The 18548-nt window shown below is 53.7% G+C and overlaps 1 protein-coding gene across 6 annotated transcripts in view; it reads right to left on the bottom strand.

The window, feature by feature from the left end:
- UBR4 (ubiquitin protein ligase E3 component n-recognin 4) overlaps positions 1-18548 on the bottom strand; it is a 2945062-nt gene that overhangs the window by 2327120 nt on the left and 599394 nt on the right. For all 6 annotated transcript variants that reach the window (XM_069611069.1, XM_069611071.1, XM_069611072.1 and 3 more), the window contains exon 20: positions 13796-13928. In XM_069611069.1, coding sequence (XP_069467170.1) covers positions 13796-13928 — 133 coding nt within the window. The remainder of the gene's footprint in view (positions 1-13795; positions 13929-18548) is intronic.

Genomic DNA, 18548 nt, shown 5'->3' with positions numbered 1-18548 from the left:
TTACTTTTAATACTGTGCCTAAAAGGACCCAATTAAAATGGAGTGTTGGGATTCCAAGATGGCCACCGGCATCGACTAGACGTGCCGACGGCTACTCCCGGACCCTGAGGCCTTACGCTCGGGATATCCACCACCCCCGGGTGCAATAGGCAACAGTGGACTTTCTGGGCTGTGCTGAGGGCCCCAGCGGCGGTTGGTCTTTGGAGCCGCGGCAGTTTAGCTCGCGATCAGAATCAGAGGCAGGCATCCTTCCGGCTGGCGCAGGCGAGCGCCACCGGCCACAGCGACGGACACCCAGCGTGAGGACATCAGAGACCGGGAAGACATCTGGCGCGGGGAAGACCGCAGGATTATTAGCGGCGACTGGCCCTGGAGGAGGCACCCGGCACAGAGTGTTGCATTAAGGGCAAGGAGGCAGCTGACACAGAGCGGGGAGAAGAGAAGAGCCCCGGTGGAACCGGGGGGTGACCAGCGCGGTACGGCACCTCCGGAGCCCGGAACACCCCGGCTGGGGTTGCACCGTGGAACTCCCAGAGACTCGGCGGCTCTGAAGCAGGGCGCGGAGGAGGGGCGCCAGAGCTGCTGGCCCCAGAGAGTGGAGAACGCCCAGAGAGGCAAAGAGCAGGCGAACCGCGGGGGTGAGGGAAGGAGGCACCCACCCCCGATTGACAGCAGGCCCCCGGGACCTGGGACCGGCGGGCCCCGTCGGCAGAGCAGTCCTCATTGCAGGCCTCCCTCATGGCTGGGGATTGAGGAGCAGGCAGCAGAATCCGGCTGAGGAGGGTGAGAGACGGGGCTGCAGTGTGGAGAAGGCCCAGCCCTATACCAGGAGAAGGGCAGCAGGACCATGAAATCCGGGGGAGTAGCTTATTGGGCCATGGACCGATCTGTAGTAAGAGGGGACCCTGAGGGGAGCAGGTGACCTACAGCAGAGTGGATTTGAGCCGCAGTCTCCAGAAGGCTGGGTGATAAGAGGAGGGGGACCCATAGGGAGCGTCTCGTTCGTGGGACCCCTGCAGGACTGGGGGAGGAGGACAATCCCCACCGACAGCCAGCAGTGTGAGTGCTTGGAGGGTGCAGAGATGCAGTTTGGAGAGGCCAAAGTATATCCGTGGGGGTGGGGCCGGACATTTTCACCCTCATCAGCATAATACAAAGGATTAGGCCCGCTCTCCCGGGGACCCCGCGGCAGGCTCTGATGTCCTCCAGGGCTAAGGGGAAAGCGACGAAGTCCGGCCAGCGTGCGGGGGACTCCTTGGGTACCCTCCCCTCCATGTGGACTGCAATGGAAACAACAAAGGAGACAACAAAGGAGAGGACAACGGGCAGCATAAGGTGCGGACAGCACAGGACGGAGCCGCGGACCAGGAGCACCTGACAAGACAGGACCTTAGAGGTTAGATGCAGATCCTGAGAGAGACTCTAGCTAAAACATTCAGGACCAATTTCAGTTAATGAGAACTGACTTGAATGTTTCGCTGGGAGAGCTGAAACAAGAAATGGCCCAGCGGGGGGAAAGAACAGACCTACTAGAAAAGGGACTGCAGGAGGCAGAAAAGGACAATATGGCCAACGGGGAAGCGATTGACCGCTTGGACCTAGCAACACGCAATTTGGAAGCTCAAGTGGAGGACCTTGAAAATAGATCTAGAAGGGTCAATATTAGGGTGAAACTCCTTCCGGAATCGGTAGCGGACAGGGACCTGAAGGTGGAAGTTCAGAGAGTCTTCATTGAACTTTTGGGCGAGGGGGACCCCGAAGCTATTTGAGTTGGACAGAGTGCATAGAGTTGGCAGCCTTCCCCCACCCCCCCCGGGGCCCCAACGCCAGGCCTCGGGATGTCCGAGCCGCGTTTGCAAGATATGTTCAAAAGGAGGCGGTGCTGCGCGCGGCGAGGCTCCATGAACCAGTGAACTACACGGACCAGGAGATCGCCCTGTTCCAGCACCTGGAAACAGCACTCTAGTGAAAAGAAGGAACAAGGGCCCCATCCTGAGAGAGCTCACTAGAAAAGGTATTAAGTACAAGTGGACTTTCACATTTGGGCTTTTGTTTGAATGGGAGGGAGCTCAAAGGCGGGCTACCACATTGCAGGAAGCGGCAAATATTATACACCTGGACCTCGTGGTTGGGGGGGGCCACTGGGGGGACCACCCGATTGCCTCGGTGCAGAGGGATAGGGCCAAACCATGGGCTTGGTCGACTGTTGGGGATAGAAGTAGGAGGAGAGCCACCCGGAGGAGCCCTCAGGTAGGGAGAGGGGAGAATGTTCGAGATGGGGAGGAAGGGACGGAGACAGGCCCGGGGTAACACCTGAGCCCTGAGATGGGGTGGATCCTTAGTTGGGGGTGGTGGGAAATAAGCTTCATGCAGAGCCGGGGGAGGGATGCAGTACATTTCTTCTTGGACCATGCAAGGACAAGAGAGTCCGGGGGGGCGGGGGGGGACTTGTGTCTGCCCTCCAAGTTGGGGCCCGGAGGGCAGAGCGACCGAAGGGGGTAAGGAACTCCCCGGGGGGGTGGGGGATGGGGGGATGAGAGAGAGGTCAAGGGCCGAGAGGGGCAGGAGCTGGCTCATGGGAATGGAGCAGGGGAATGGACGTGCGGCAGACCCAATAGTGGATTGACGAGTTCACATGGAAGAGGCCCTCGCCCTAAATTGGGGTTTCGGTGTGGGGGTGGGGGGTTTGGGTGGGTGCCACAGTTGTCAATTGAGAAGGAAGGTCCTGGGGGGGCTAGCAGATTGGGGGCTGAGGGGCAGAGGGGGGGGGGAAATCTGAGCCCCCCCCCAGGAAGGGAGGGGGGCATGTACAGGGCACACCGGGGGAGGGCTAGCGAGTCAGTTAGAGGAGGCACATTCTGCCCGAACGTTGCTTTTAGGTGGCTAACGCATAATGTGAGGGGGCTTAACTCCCCCCTCAAAAGAACAAAATTGGAGCAATTTATTAGATCTCATAAGCCGGATGTGCTGGCATTACAAGAGACTCACTTAAGGCGGCAAGATCAGGGCTGTTTGCACCTGAAGGGCTTCCCACAGATTATGGTTTGCATCCGGTCCTACGAAGAAAGGGGGGTGGCCCTGGCCTTCAGGAGGGGGATTGACTTTAGACTCCAGGAGATCCTCAGAAACAGGATTGGAAGGTACATTATGGTGCGGGGGGAGATAATGGGTTTGTGCTATACCATCGCTTCGGTATATGGTCCTAATGTGGGCCAAGACTAGTTCTTGCGCGATACCCTAAAAAGCTTCGAGAATTTCGCGAGGGGTCAAGTGATTCCGATGGGAGATTTTACCCTGGCCTGGGATAGGGGGCGTGACCGGTCCTGGCATGAAGTGGTAGGGGGTGGGGTGGTGGCTTCTCCCCAGCTGAGGGAGATTTGGGAGGAGGCCGGGTTACGGAATACATGGAGTACTACGGGGAGACGAGGAGGGCTTCACCTTCCTCTCTGATGTCCACAGAACCCAGTCCCGAAGTGACTACATTTGGGTATCCGCCAGTCTGATGGGAGAGGTGGAGGCTGTCGAGGTGGGCCCTCTGGGAATAGCTGACCACAAGGTGGTGCAAATGAAACTGAGGCTTGGGAGGCAAAGGCCGGGGGTGTGGGGCTGGAAATTCCCAGGTGGAACTCCTGAGGGATCATGTGATACAAGAGGAGATAGGAGGCGCCTTTAAGGTGACTCTGAGGAGGGAACTCATCGCAATAAAGGTGGAGAGAAATGAACTATTAAGAGGTTTAGAAGTTCAGCTGGAGAGGGAGGTCGAGGTCGCCACGGCCCAGATGCGGGAAACCCCTACAAGGAAGGCACACAGGGAGTATAGGTTAGCGGAAGGCCAGTTCGCGATCCTTAGAACCAAAAAAGCGGAAGACGCTATGCTCAGGGTGAGGCAAAAATTCTATGCAAAGGCAAATAAGGCAGATTCACTCTTAGCTCGCCTCCGAGGACGCCCTGGCCTTTGCAAGAACCTCTCTGCAGTCGGCCGGTATGTCGTATCCTCCAAACTCTAGCGCTGCAGGAGCCAGGCCTGCAAGTTCAGCGATTTCGGGTCGTGGTGGAGGATGGCGCCTCCTTCCCTGGAGAGTAGATCCGCGTCCACCGGCAGCTTGATTGGCGGGGACGCTGACAAGTCCAGAAGGTCCAGGATCCATATCTGCCTCGGCCACGCAGGTGCGACGAGGATCATCCTGCACCGTGACCTCTTGAGCTGGTTGACGAGCCGGATTAGCAGTGGCAAAGGAGGGAACGCGTAGAGGAACAGGCCCTCCCAGGGGAACGAGAAAGCATCGCCCATGCTCCTCGCCTGGGGAAACCTGCTGGCGAACCTCCGGCACTTGGAGTTCGTCGCCGTTGCGAACAGGTCAATCTGGGGTGTGCCCCACCGTCGGAAGAGGTGATCCACTAGATCCTGCCATAGTTCCCACTCGTGGCACGAGCGCAGCTCCCTGCTAAGTGAGTCGGCGATGGTGTTTTTTATCCCTGCCAGATGAAACGGCACCAGAAACATCCTTTGGGCGACTGCCCAATGCCACAGGTCCTGCGCCTCCTTGGACAGTGCTGGGGACCTGGTTCCGCCCTGTTTCCTGATGTAAAACATGGTGGTGGTGTTGTCGGTGAAGATCCTCACCACCTTGCCCTTGAGGGACGGAAGGAAGGACCTGAAGGCCCAGAACACTGCACGGAGCTCCAGGACGTTGATATGGAGGGACTTCTCCGTCGGGAGCCAGAGGCCTCTCGCGTGCAGATTTTCGGTGTGCGCTCCCCACCCTTCCAGGGAGGCATCCGTGGTCGCTGTCTCCTGGTGGTCTGGGGTCTGTAAGTCCATGCCCGCCGTCAGATGCGCGGGTGCCCCACCACCGGACCGCTCGGTGGAAACTCTCGTCGAGTGTGATCCTCTCCTCGAAGCCGCCCGTCGTTTGGATCCAGCGCGCGTCCAGGAACTCCTGCAACGGGCGCATCCGGAGCCTGCACATGGGAATGAGGTAGATGCAAGAAGACATCATTCCGAGGAGGGACTTGATGGACCTCACCTTGGCCGCGTCGGAAACCAACATCCGCTGTACCTTGCCCAGGATGGACCTGGTCCTTTCCTCCGACGGGGAGGCCAGAAGGGACACTGTCGAGCTTCGCTCCCAGAAACAGTGCGTTTTGCGCGGGTACCAGGTGGGACTTGGCGTAGTTCACGGAGAATCCCAGGTCCGTGAGAAGTTGGACGGTCCTTGCCGTGTGCTCCACGGCGAGCTCCCTCGTCTTGGCTCGGATGAGCCAGTCGTCCAGGTAGGGGTAGACGTGGATCCCCTCGCGGCGCAGCTGCGCCGCCACCGGTGCAAGGCACTTGGTGAATACCCTGGGTGCCGACCGTAGTCCGAAGGGGAGGGCTTTGAACTGGTAGTGACGCCCTTGGACCACAAACCTGAGGAATTTTCGGTGCCCCTTTAGGATGGGAATGTGGAAGTAGGCATCCTCCAAATCCAACGACGACAGGAAGTCTCCTTCCTCCAGCTGCCCCAGGACGTGCTGGAGGGTGACCATCCGAAACTTCTGCGCCTTGATGAACTTGTTCAGACGTCGCAGGTCTAGGATGGGGCGCCATCCTCCCGTCTTCTTCTTCACGAGGAAGTATATCGAGTAAACTCCGGAGCCCCCAAGCCTCTTTGGGACGAGTTCGATGACGCCCTTCCTGAGCATCGCCTTTACCTCCAGGAGAAGCTGAGGGACGTGAAGCTCTTTCCTGGCCACGGGGGGGACGCGCGGGCACCTTCTTTGAAACTGGAGCGCGTGGCCCCGGGCTAAGGCGTCCAGCACCCAACGGTCGGTGGAGATGTACTCCCACACGCTGACTGCTCGCCAGCCGGCCTCCCACCAGGGTGCTTCGGTGGGGGCCCGACCCCACGGCCGGTTCAATCCTGTTTCGACGAGGCTTTGCCGCCTTGACCTCCTTGGCGACGACGGCGGGGTCCGCCAGACTTGCCTCGTCCTCTGTAGGCCTCCTGAGACGACGAGCGGGCCGCTTGACGGTAGGTGGAGAAACCGCCGCCGGAACCTTTGGAGACGCCCTTGCCTCCGCTGCTCCGAAAGGGCGTCCGTCGTTGCTGCAGAACCCCAAGGGCCCGGGCCGTCTCAGTGTCCGTTTTAATGGCCTGAAGGGAATCGTCCACTGTTTTCCCAAACAGGTTGTTCCCATCGAATGGCATGTCCAGGACTCTGGTCTGTACGTCTTGATGGAAGTCCGTAGCCTTGAGCCATCCACGCCGCCTAAGGCACACGCCGTTGCCCAACTGGCAAAACCCAGTGTCGGCGATGTCCGTCGCAATAGTGATGGCGTGGTCCGACGCCACCTCGCCTTCCTGTAGGATCTCCAGGGCATCCGCCCTCTTGTCGTCCGGTAGGAAGTCCAGCAGGGGAGCCAGTTTGTACCATAGCTCCCTGTCGTAGCGGGCCACGATAGCCAAGGCGTTGGCCGCTTTAATCGTCGTCGCTGCAGACGAGATGACCCTGCGTCCCATAGCGTCCAATTTCTTTCCCTCGCCGTCCGGTGGGGAAGTCGATGTGGAGGCCGCACCCCCCCCCCCTGCTTTCTTCCTGGCCGCCGCGGAGACGACGGAGTCCGGGGTAGGCTGCGCCCAGAGGCACAGGGGGGCCGTGTCCGGGACCCGGTACTTCTTCTCGTACCGGTCTCTTCTAGCTGGCGTCGTGGAAGGGTTCTTGAGGAGGGCGAGGCCCTCATTCCAAATGTTGTCCAGTAGAGGCACCGCGAGGACCGTTTTCCTCTTGGCCTCGCGCCGTTGATAAAGGAATCCTTCCTTTTTCTTCTCCTCAGGGCAGAGTTGGAAAAGCTCGGATGCCCTGGCGATCATGGAGTGGAACGATCCAATCTCGTCGGGCGGAGAAACCCTGGTGGGAGGGGACGACGGTAGATCCTCGTCGTATACCTCGTCGTCCGTACCCGTCGCTGCCGTGTCAGTCCCCGTATCATCCCATCGGGTGGACGGGGAGGAGGGCTGGACGGGGCGCGACGGCTGAAAAGGAGGTGGAGGGTGAATCCTTCTTTTCTTGGGCGGGGGAGCACCAGAAGGTCCCGGTTCAGGATCCCCAGACGGGAGAGGTTCCTCCGTCGGCAACGGTAGTCTCGTCCTCATCTCTGAACATAAGGACTGTATAGCCAACAAAATGGCCGCCGAGTTGTCTTGCGGCACTGGCAGAGGGGAATCCGACGGGCGATCAGGAGCCCCGTCGGCACCCTCGACGATGTCGTCGTCACCTGCGTCGGGATCCATCCCGACGGGCCGGTCTTCTTCCACGCCAAGGCTGTGGCTTAAGACCTCAATCAGCTCTTCCTCTGAGGTTGAGGCCGAATCTACGACGCCCTGCCCCCCCTTTTTCTTCCCCGCCGGGGGTTTCACGGGGGTCCTATCGATGGGCACAAAAGAGGACTCCCTCCGAGGTGGCAGGGAGACTCTGAGCCCCGAGGTCGCCACCACTGGTGTAGCCTCCACAGGCTGAGCCAGGGCCGCCGCGACAGTACCGATAGAGGGCTTGGCCGGATGGATTAAGGCCTTCACCACCTTAGGTGCGCTCACCGCCTTATCCTTGAGGGGGGGGGGGACACTGCCTCGCTCCCCCTCCAATGGGGCCTTTGAGATCGACCGGGGCCGCTCCAGGAGCTTCGCAGAGTGCTCGCCCTTCCTCTTACCCGACCCAGAGCGTTGGCTCGTGGCTGAAGGTGCCGGGGAGGGTGCGCCCTGCCTGGCGCCCGTAGAGTCCGACCGTTCGGCGCTCCCGGTGCCAGCGGACTCGCAGTGCTTGGCCTTGTGTTGGACCCCCGTCGCCGGGGCGTCCTCAAAGGTCTTAGAAGACCGCTCGGATTTCTTCCTCTTCTTCTCGCCTGACGGGCTCTTCCCTTCCAGCCAGTTGGCGAGACGTTGATGGCGGTCCTTCATGGTCCGCTCCGACATATTGCAGCAAAACGCACAGTCCTTCTCCACGTGCGTCTTGTCCTCATGTAAGCAGTAGAGACAAAAGGAGTGTTCGTCCTCCTTAAAGACGTTCTGCAGCTGGCATCCAGGGCAGATCCTGAACAGCTTTCCGGGCGTCGAGCTTCCCTTCTCCTGGGCCATGTCCGGGCCTGAGAAACTTCTGGAGTCCTCCAAAAGCGTAGCTCGACGAGATCTTCACCCTTGAGGGGCGCAGAGGAATCCGACACAGGTCCCCGTTGATCGGATGGAGAGTCGGTGGAGCTTGAGGCTCTTTTGACCGAAAAAACGAAGTTTTTTGAGAAAAAATGTGAAAAAAATAGCACTAATGCTCGAGAGCAATAGCACGAGGATTCCAACACATGAACGTGCGGTAAAAATCTGAAGATGGCTGCCAGAGGCGGTGCTTAGGTAGAGGGCAGTCATTGGCTGTGGTCAGTATGACGCAGAGACCAGTGATTGGTTATTACTACGAAAGACAGATCAGAAACGAAACTGATACTGGTTTTTTTCTTTACCGAGGATTCCCAGCCTGACGACGGGGAATATTCATGAGCATGTGAATCCATGCCAGACCCCATGCTGGAGAAATTACATTCTTGGACCTACTGAGAAGGCTGAATGATCTATAAGATTCTGGTCCACAAGTAAGGAAGTCTTGTCTGCTTAGCACTTCTCTGGGCATTCTGAAGAGAAGTACCAGGTATGGTTTTTAAACTATTTTGGTAAAGGATTTAGAGTTTAAGGTTAGTATAGTAACCCATGAGTAATGAGGTATATTGCATGTTTATGTTTTAAATACAGGTGAAGAACCAGCGAGTTGATCGCTTCCAGCCTGGTGTTTGTTTCTTTGTCCCTTCCCCCTTTCCCCTGAAAGTGAGTTAAACTGAGCAGTTATATATATGTCAGCTCACATTTTGGGTGGATTGTCGGGAGTTCAGCAGCTTCTGCAGACACCAGGTTCTCAGCATGACAGATGGCCCTCATTGCACAGAAGTGGAAGAGCCCTACAATCCCAACAGAGCAAGAATGGTAAGGGAAATGTGTGATATAGTTTCGATGGAATGGGCAACATACGCTGCCAATAATAAGCTGGAGATCTTTTATGCAGACTAGGGAGAGACATTGGACTACTTGAAAGGGGAATTCAGGGAGCAATGGTACCCTCAAAGACTCAAACCGTTAGACATCTACGACTGAAAGGCTGGATGGGAAACAGCTGGGGGAGGGACCATTGGTGCTGTGGCAGAGTTTGGGGGGGAGGAGGAGGGGAAGGTTAGTCCAAGGGAAGGAGAACGCTTCCCCCAGAGAACCTTCCTGTGGCCACCTGCTGGCGTACAGCTCGCACTTGTTCCCCTTCGTTGCGAAGAGATCCTACGGAGGCTGGCCCCATTTCTCGAAGACCTTCGACAACTGAACGCTGTCTATCTCCCATTCGTATATTTGGTCCATTTTTCTGCTGAGTAGGTCCACTTGCTCGTTCCTTACTCCAGAGAGATTATGACCTACGATGGATATATTGTGTTTCAGAGCCCAATGTCACACCTTCTGAGCCTCGATGGAAAGGGTTCTGGACCGCGTGCCCCCTTGCTTCCTTTAGTAAAACATTGCCGTCGTGTTGTCTGTCAATATTATCACTATTGACCCTCTGATGTGCGGCAGGAAAGACTTCAAGGCCCAGCGCACTGCTCTCAGTTCCAGAATGTTGATGTGCAGGAGTGACTCCCTCCGGGACCATCAACCTTGCGTTTGCAGAGTGCCCATGTGTGCTCCCCAGCCTGTCGGGGATGCATCCGTCACTATGGTTAGCCGAAACTCCGGCTCCTGTAGGGGTACCCCTCTGGATAGATTCTGAAAGCTATGCCACCACTGAAGAGCTACCAGGAGCTTGTTGTCGACTGTCAGCTTGTCCGACCAGAGCCCTTGGGCCTGCATCCACCGGTCCGCCAGGAACTCTTGGACCGGTGACAGTTGCCCACTAGAGGAACGCAGGACGCCATATCGCCCAGAATCGACACATTTTCTCACCGATAGTCTGGTATTGATTCTCAGCCGACTTGCCAATCGATTGAGTGTGGTGATTCTGTCGGGGAATGGCTTCACTAACCCTGACTGGGTCTCGAATTGCGCGCCCAGGAACACCTAGCTTCTCAACGGCGTCAACAATGATTTCTCGAAGTTTATCGCAAACCCCAGCCGTTGTAAAAGTTGCATGGCGGCCGGCAAACTTGTGTGAGTCGACACAGGGGAGGACCCCCTCACCAACCAGTCGTCGAGATACGGGTACATGACCTTGCCTTCTCAGCCAGCCTGCCACGGGGGCCAAACATTTCGTGAACGTTCTGGGAGAGGATTTCAGCCCAAAGGGAAGTACTGTGAACTGGTAGTGAGTCCGTCCTACCACAAACCTTAGGAACTTTGTGTCGCCGACACATTGGTATGTGGAAGTACGCATCCTGCAGGTCCAGAGACGCCAGAAAATCCCCTTCTTGAACTGATCGGATCACTTCCGGGCGCATGAGCATCTTGAATTTTAGGCTTTTCAACGTCTTGTTGAGATTGCGCAGGTCTAGAATGGGACGCCATTTTCCGTTTGGTTTTTTCACCACGAAGTATCGGGAATAAACTCCTTGACCCTTCTGCGATGACGGAACCAATTCTATAGCTCCTTTTTGTAGCATAAGTGCTACTTCCTGCTGCAACATGCTCAGATGGAGTTGAGCTACAAACGCCGGTGGAATGTGCAGAAGGTTGCTTTTGAATTGCAGGGAATGTCCGTACCTTACTGTGTCCAACACCCACTGATCCGTTATTTGCTCCCATACGTCGATGCAGTACGATACTCTGCCTCCCAGAACGTTCTGATGCCCGTCATTGCTTGTCCTTGGTCTGCTCATCTCTCGTCGACGAGTAACCTGTTCTCTTCCTGGAGGTCTGGTAGTCCCGGCGTCGTTTTGCCACTTGAGAAGCCCGTCTGTATCCCTGGGAGGGGTACGCCGGCCTACTGAAGGATCTGTCTCTCGATGCCGAGAATCTGGAGTTTCCCGATGCTCCCCTAAAGGAACGAAAAGACCTGAAACTTCGATCACTCTGGAGGGCATCCAAGGAACGTGCCGTGTCCGAGTCCTCCTCCATGCCCTTCAGGGCCTCGTCCACCTTCTCGCCGAACAGAAGGTCTCCCTCAAAGGGCATACCCAGCACCTTATATTGCACCTCTGGTCTAAAGTTGGTGCATTTTAGCCATGCTTGCCTTTGTAGAACCACCCCGTTATTCACCTGTTTAAACCCTGATTCTGCAAGGTCCACAGCGATGTTTATAGCATGATTGGAGGCCTCTTCACCTTCCCGGACGAGTAACATCGCCGCCTTCCAATGTTCTTCCGGAAGATGCTCCAGCATAGGTGCCAGTCGGTGCCACATATCTGTCATATCTGGCTACTATAGCCAGAGAGTTGGCCGCTTTCACTGTGGTTGCTCCTAACGACAGCACTTTTTTGCCAAAGTCATCCTGTCTTCTGGCCTCATTTTGCAGGGGGGGGGGGGGGGTGTATGGGGTTCGTGCACTTGTGCTGGGCGCTCGCCTTTCTTGCCGCCACCACCGAGTCAGGGGCTGGTTGGGAGGACAGACACTTGGGGGTAGCTTCTGGGGCCTTACATTTCTTCTCCAGGCGACCTTTTATTGCCGGTTCCGAGATAGGGTGACGCATGGTCTATAACCCCTCCTGCCACACATGATCCAGGATGGGTACCGAGAACACCAACCTTCTTCTCTTTCCCTTGTGGTCGAAAAGAAAACAGTCCTTTCTCTCCTCTTCCTGGGCCAACCCGAATTCTGAATACACTTTGGCACTTTGGCCATCATGGCGTGAAATGACCCAATGTCGTCCGGGGAGACGGCTGAGCCGGGCTTCTTGGGGTTTCCAACTCCGCCTCCGACTCCCAGGTTGGATCCCTGGAGGGGGAAAGTGAGACATCCGATAAGGTTCTCCTGTCCGAGTCCGAATCTATCAGTTCTCCCTCCTCATGGCGTGCAGCTGAGAGGTCTTCACCCGCTGGCGCTGTCGTGGGGATTGACGGAGTTGGCCGACAAAATGGGCCCGGTTCGTCGATGGTCGACCTTGCCGGAGTTGCTTGAGGTAGCCTCTCATCCAGTGTCTTCAACAAAGTCCGTAAAGTGGATAAAACCGCCAGCAACAAGAGTGACTGCAGATTAAGAAGAGGGGTAGACCCCGGAATGCTGGCTCCCCCGGAGAGAGGCTTGGTAATTCCTCGTAACCCGAGGTCTGCATGGCCAGCTACTCTCACACCCTCTTCATCTCCCGAGGACACCGACAAGGCCGCCTCTTGCTGTAGCAGGGTCTCCGGCAAAACCGGGTCGAATACTTCCGGTCGCCAGGCCTCTTGCGGAATATCTGTCGACGAGGCTAAAGCTGGCCCCGTCGTCGTCGTCACCACCTGCGGTCTAAGAATAGTTGAGACCAATTGTGTCAATGGCAGAGAAGGGGGTCGACGACTGCCCTGTCGTCGACGACTGTGGTGGTGGTGGTCGTGTAGGTCCCTGAGGCGTTCCCGCCTTTTCTGAACTTGACCTATGCTTCTCGACTCGAGGTCGATCTATGGCGATTGCCCGAGGAGGATTTCGACTTTTCTTTTCTGTCTTTCTTCATCGAAGATGAAGATGAGGATGACGAGGCTTTCTTCGACAAGGACTCCTTAGAATGGCTTCTTGATAACTCTTTTTCCGCCGGGGGTTCCAACAATGTTGAGCGGCGCGGTGCCCCTCAAGATTTTGACACTGAGGCCACGCTGTGCATGGAGCCTACCTACGAAGGCGGGAATGCCCCCGCTCCATCGTTTAACCATGCCACTAGCCGCCGACTTCAATCTTTAAGTGTCTTTTGGGAGAAGCCCTTACATATGTCGCACTTGTCTGCCGAATGATGAGGGTGTAGACAATATATGCAATCCATATGCCCGTCCCCTCATACACTTTCTTCAACCCGCACGTAGCGCACAGGCGGAACAACGCTTTCCCAGACATCAGGACAAAACTTCAACAACACAACCTTGACAAAATAGTAGACTACGCAGGGTGAACCCACTACTTTGGAGACGGTTGAAATCTGAAGGGAGCCGCGGGGGCGGGGCATTTATACCGCTACGTCCTAGTGGGGCATGCGTAGGCGGCCCCGAAAACGACAGATAGGACACAAAAGTGTTGGAAGTTTTCCTATGGGAAACGGCTTTATAAGTGTACCGAGGGTTCCCAGTCTGTCGACGGGGAATATTCTAAGCATGTGAATCCATGAAAGATCCAATGCTGGAGAAATAAAAGACTTTTGTTTAAATTAGTATAATTGTTATGTGTGTGGAAGTTGAGCCTTTTGTGCCATTGCGTTAATACTTAAAGTCAGTCAAGCTCTCGGAACCGGTTCTAGCAACCACCAAGTGCAGACTAACATTAATAGTGGGTTCAAAGTTGGTGCCACCATCCAATTTCTAGATGGATGCTGGCCTAAAAACTTACTATTGGTACCAAGTGGGGCCATTTCAAAAGGGGGTATATAAAGGACATGTGATCATTCCACAAACACTACTGAGCAGTTGCCATTCCTAGTAAACAGTAACAATGCTCATTACAGATATGGCTCAAGAAACCAATTTCCCATAACCAATATTTAGGACTGCGAGGACAAAGTAGAAAAATGCTCAATTGCCCAATTGCACTAAAACACATCACAGGAAATCAGAAAGGCAAGTATTCATTAGCACAACAAAGAATTGGTACACACATCCGTCCATGGCTATCTTTCGTCAACGCTCACCTGCATTGTAGTGCTTGGCCCAGTTGTCTTCCACTTCCTTGAAACCATGATAAATGGGTGCTGAGGCTCGTCGTCCAAGGTCTTGAGTTCCAGCCACACCACACAGGGGAGGTGAAAGCAAGTTGTACTGCACCTGTAGATGCAAAACAAAGATTAGAACACATCCAGCAACACAAATGAGGAGAACATGGGTCTGATAATGACGGACTGAAGACACATTTTTTGAAAGACATGGGCCCTTTATCTACCAATCAGCATCAACAAAGTGGTTCTCACTCAGTTACAGAAAGAGGGCTGGTCTTGTGAAAAGCATACACCAGTACATGCTGCATAAGTGTTATTCCAGTGGGTATTTGTTAGGCAAGATTGTATGCAGTCCCCTGTGGGAGACTGCATCAGCCTTGTCCCCTTGGCAATACTTAACCCAACCATTGTATAAGCATGTACTACACCAGTTGGTAGAGTGACTGAGCAGCCAGGCTCATCTCAAGCGGGGTCAATGTGAGCTGTTGGGTTGTAACAGAGATTCACAGTGACAGTATCAAAATAAACACTTACACTCAAGGTTTCTTGATTAAACATTTATTAATTTAACAGTCAGTTGAATAAGCCTTCTTTAGAAGGGAGCAAATATGTAACAAAAATATACTTCAATAAATACACACTCAGTTTCACTAAATCAGTAGATACTAATTTGGGATGGCACACAGACACTTAATACTTAAAATAACTAGGGCACTGTGGACATTGATCTATCACTGGCACATTTAGAGCAATACTGAGTATTGTGTCGAAAGGAAAAGGTTTGGGAATAAAACAATGGTTAACAAATATTCTTAAGCAGGTTAGTACTTTAGAACCCCACAATGCAAAGTACATTAACGCTTTCCCAGCTACTCAAGTAATAGAATGTGTGACTTTTGTTGAGGGCTAGTTAAAGCACAAAGTCAGAGGTTAGAAGAGTCTGAGGGAGCCAGGACAGCCAATGTCAATTGAGCAAAGTCTAGGAGAGTGGAGGCACTTCTTGAAGGTAAGTAAAAAGTTTTGCACAATGTTTTCGAAAAATCTTTGTAGAAAATTAAATCAATGTTGGGCAACACGCTGGGAGGCTTGTGAGGGGTAAAGCTGCAAGCAACTCTGTAAAAGGCAACCAAGGCAAGTCTCAACTGAGAGCTAGCAAGGTTACACGACAACAGGCAAGTACCCCTTAGTTTACACTACCTTAGGTCTGAAGAAATTAGTTCCAGCTGACTTCTGTTCCAGTTGTAGTATGGCAGATCCTGTTGTTCCTGGGCCTCAGTTGTGGGGACAACTTGGGACTCCTGCACTAAGGTTTGAAGGTTGGCGGCAGCAATGGGCAAACTTGAGATCAGCGGCACTTCGCGGTTTCAGGTTCTCGCGAATAGCACCACTGCAGTTCTCCGATACCTTATTGAGTACCCATGCATCTGGGGTCCAGCACTCTGTTGAGGTGGCTCAGGCTTGGCCAGTCCTGCTTCATGAGAGTCCGGAGGATCTTCCTGGAGCTCGTGTCCGACTTAAAGATGCCACACTAGATTCTGGTGTTCCTATCCCTGGCAATCGGTTCCTGCAGGAGCATTGGAAATAGAGCAGAGCTACTGCGAGTTATAGTCTTAAAGGGGAAGTTGCCTGATCTCCTGTGCCACAAGTCTGTTTCTGCTGTCTATTGTGGGTGGACACCCAGTTCAAAAGACTGCGGCCGAGCGGCCGCAGAGTTACGGCGAGTTACAGTCTTACAGTCTGTACGGCCTGAGCGGCCCACCTGCCCCTCTTAGTTTCATTATAACGACTTACACCCAAAATGGATGAATGCCGCCTATTACGCAGCTCCAGAGGATGTGAGGAGGAGAGAGAGAGTAAATATGTTGCTCACTTCACTGGACTAAAGGGGCCCCTTGATAGAATTACAACCTATTGCCTGAGGAGAGAGGGAGAGCCGAAAAAGGTTGTGCAGAGGGCGCCCGTTCCCACAGTTAGAGGGTGGGGAGCGTGGTGGTAGAAGTGAAGTTACTGTGCGACCAGATTATCTCGATCTCCCTGTCGCCTACACCTTCCCCCACCTCCTCTACTCCTACCTGAGTGCTGCTCTACATCTTCGAGACTTTGCGAGAGACACTGCGACTCTATGTGTAGTCACCGGAGTAATGAATTTGCCAGTCGCTGTTCATACAGTTGCTGGTATAGTGAAACACAGTAATTAAGGGTCAGCGAATTGGGCTGCCGTGACCCTTGACATACCGGAACTACCTGGAAACCTACAGTCTTTGCAACCCGAGGCAATGGGAAGGCTCCAACTTGCTGGACCCAACACAAAGGTTCAACTGATGAGGTCAGTCTCTCTCAAAACAACATTGCAGCCAGTGTCGGTACATAGTACCCCTCCCTCACACGCAGCAACTCCCATGATGCCTGAAGAAAGCAGACCTCCTGCAAAAATCTGCCAAACTTCAACTAGCCCAAAATAACGCTTTGAGGGCTACAACTGGCATCTCAAGAAGGGACCACATTTCAGAGGTCAGGAGGAAGGTCCACTGGCTCCCCGTCAAGGAAAGGATTGTTTTCAAAACACTAGCCATGACCCACAAATGTCTTCACGGACTGGCTCCTCCCTACCTAGCTCAATAAAATTGCCCTCCACACTCCATCCAGACCCTCCAGAGCTGTATATTCCAACAGAATCACTGTACCCATTACCCGTAGAGTGAGTGCGGGTGGTACTAGCTTCCCAACTATGGCTGCCACTTTCTGGAACTCCCTCCCCCTCAGATAAGGTTGATGACCTCTCATGCAGCCTCAGGGAAAGCCATCAAAACTAGGCTCTTTGTTTGACAGTCCACATGTTCCATCTGTGTGCAGCATTATTTATGCTAACCGGCCTGTACCCAGTTATCCCTGTTGGGTGGCATTTTCGTCGAACCCTGAATGTTTCTATGTAAATGTAACTAAGCATATTTTACTAAGTAATTTCTGCTGGGCCGCATTCCTGTAACCCTGAATCAAGCCTTCTTACGTTCCTTCATAGTGTCTCGATGCCATTGGGCTGTAGTGTGCTCAATAAATCCAAAATAAAATAAGAGCGCAAATGTACGTGCTTTAGCAGAAATACATGTTTTTGCACCCAACAAGTTGTACAGAGTTGACGTTGACACTCGATGGCGGCCTCGAGGGACTAAAACTACGCGGCCTCGAGCACAGCGCCCTCTGGTGAAATTTTTTTCCAAAGAAAGAAGCAGCAAGCTGGCAGATTATCTAAGAAAAGGAATACGTGGGAGGACATAATACATTCGAAACAACTTGATGGCGTCACCTACCTTACTGGAAGTAAAAGCCAAGATTATTCCCACTGAGAATGGAGAAACTGCTAATGGAGAGTCTATCGAGGGAGAGCCTATTGAACTATTAGACCTACACCCTTTGGCAGCAAGTGGAGTCGGCAAACTTGGGGCATGCCGCTCTACCACCCAAAGAGGAACTTCTCAGCCCCAGTGGCAGTACGGACACATTCACAGGGGCAGCCCCTGCTCCATCCTCACAGACCTCACCAATCCCAGTCATACCCTCTTCCAAACACGACCAAAGACTCTTAACAGGTCTTGGCAAAAAAAAGTCACTGAAACCAAATATTTAAGCACCAAAGATCCCATGGGAAAATGACAAAAAAAGCCAAAGCCCAGAGACCGTTGACTGGAAAAAGCCCCAAGTGAGAGAGAATTACAAAACTTGACCCTACCAAACCATGGAACAGGAGTGAAAAATCCCAATAAGAGAACCTATAGAAGAATTAAAGCAAAAGGTCCTCTCTTTTCTGAAAGCCTAATGGGTTATTTTCTGACACAAGACTTGTGTAGACGAGTCATTTAAAAAGTCAGTTCATGAAATCTCAGATGCCGAGCTCCTGGGAGGGAGTAGGGGACCTTCTGGATAGTGGGGTGGAAGTCTTGCCACAGCAGAAAAACATACCTGGCTATGCCTCCCCCTAGTACCAATGGGTGCTTCCTAAGGGCTAAGGCCAACCAACCACACTAAGCAGAAGCTGGATTGTGGGAAAACCTCAACTTGGCCCCAGCAAAGCCTTGCGCAAGAGTATAATCAGCTGTACCAACTAAGACAACTGACATTAATAGTCAGGCGGTAAAAGAGGTGTCTAGCGTGTCAAAAAACGCACTAACGCCAGCCACATGGAACGAGAGAAAGAGCCCTCCTCTCAGCTCATCCATACCGGAATGGTTACATTTATGGGAAAGGAAAGGAAAGGCTTCATGTAAATAGAGATCAAACCTCCCGGTCAGTAGTACCGGAAAAAGGAGTGCCTCTGCAGCCTGCTCCTGATCCGTTCACACCAGGCACCAGAGAAGCCTGGAGGCCTCGGGAGTCAGGAACGACAACACATGAGTTTCTTACTGAAGCAGGAGCTCCATTGCATTCCTCTAACGCACCTCTGGAACCCTACCCCTAGACAAAACAGAGACCCTGGCCAGCACTGTCGCCGGGGTCTAAACCCGAAGTTAAAGAGCAACATACGACCACCCACGGTCAAGAGAAAGAAGATCAAATGAATTGCAGGAGATAAGATCAAATGATTCAATTAGGCAACCTGACTTACTATCAATTATGTCCACAGTGACAATTGCTCTGGCACCATTTTCCAAACTGTATGAATCAATGAATGATGCAATGAAAGATCATATGACTAATTGCATTGATGCATACAAAGCTGGTTTTCTTGGAGGGC

This window comes from Ambystoma mexicanum, chromosome 8 (genome assembly GCF_040938575.1).
Source record: "Ambystoma mexicanum isolate Mex_15411 chromosome 8, UKY_AmexF1_1, whole genome shotgun sequence".
NCBI lineage: Eukaryota > Metazoa > Chordata > Amphibia > Caudata > Ambystomatidae > Ambystoma > Ambystoma mexicanum.
The sequence above is the reverse complement of the archived record's forward strand: the minus strand, read 5'-3'. Positions and strand labels throughout refer to the sequence as shown.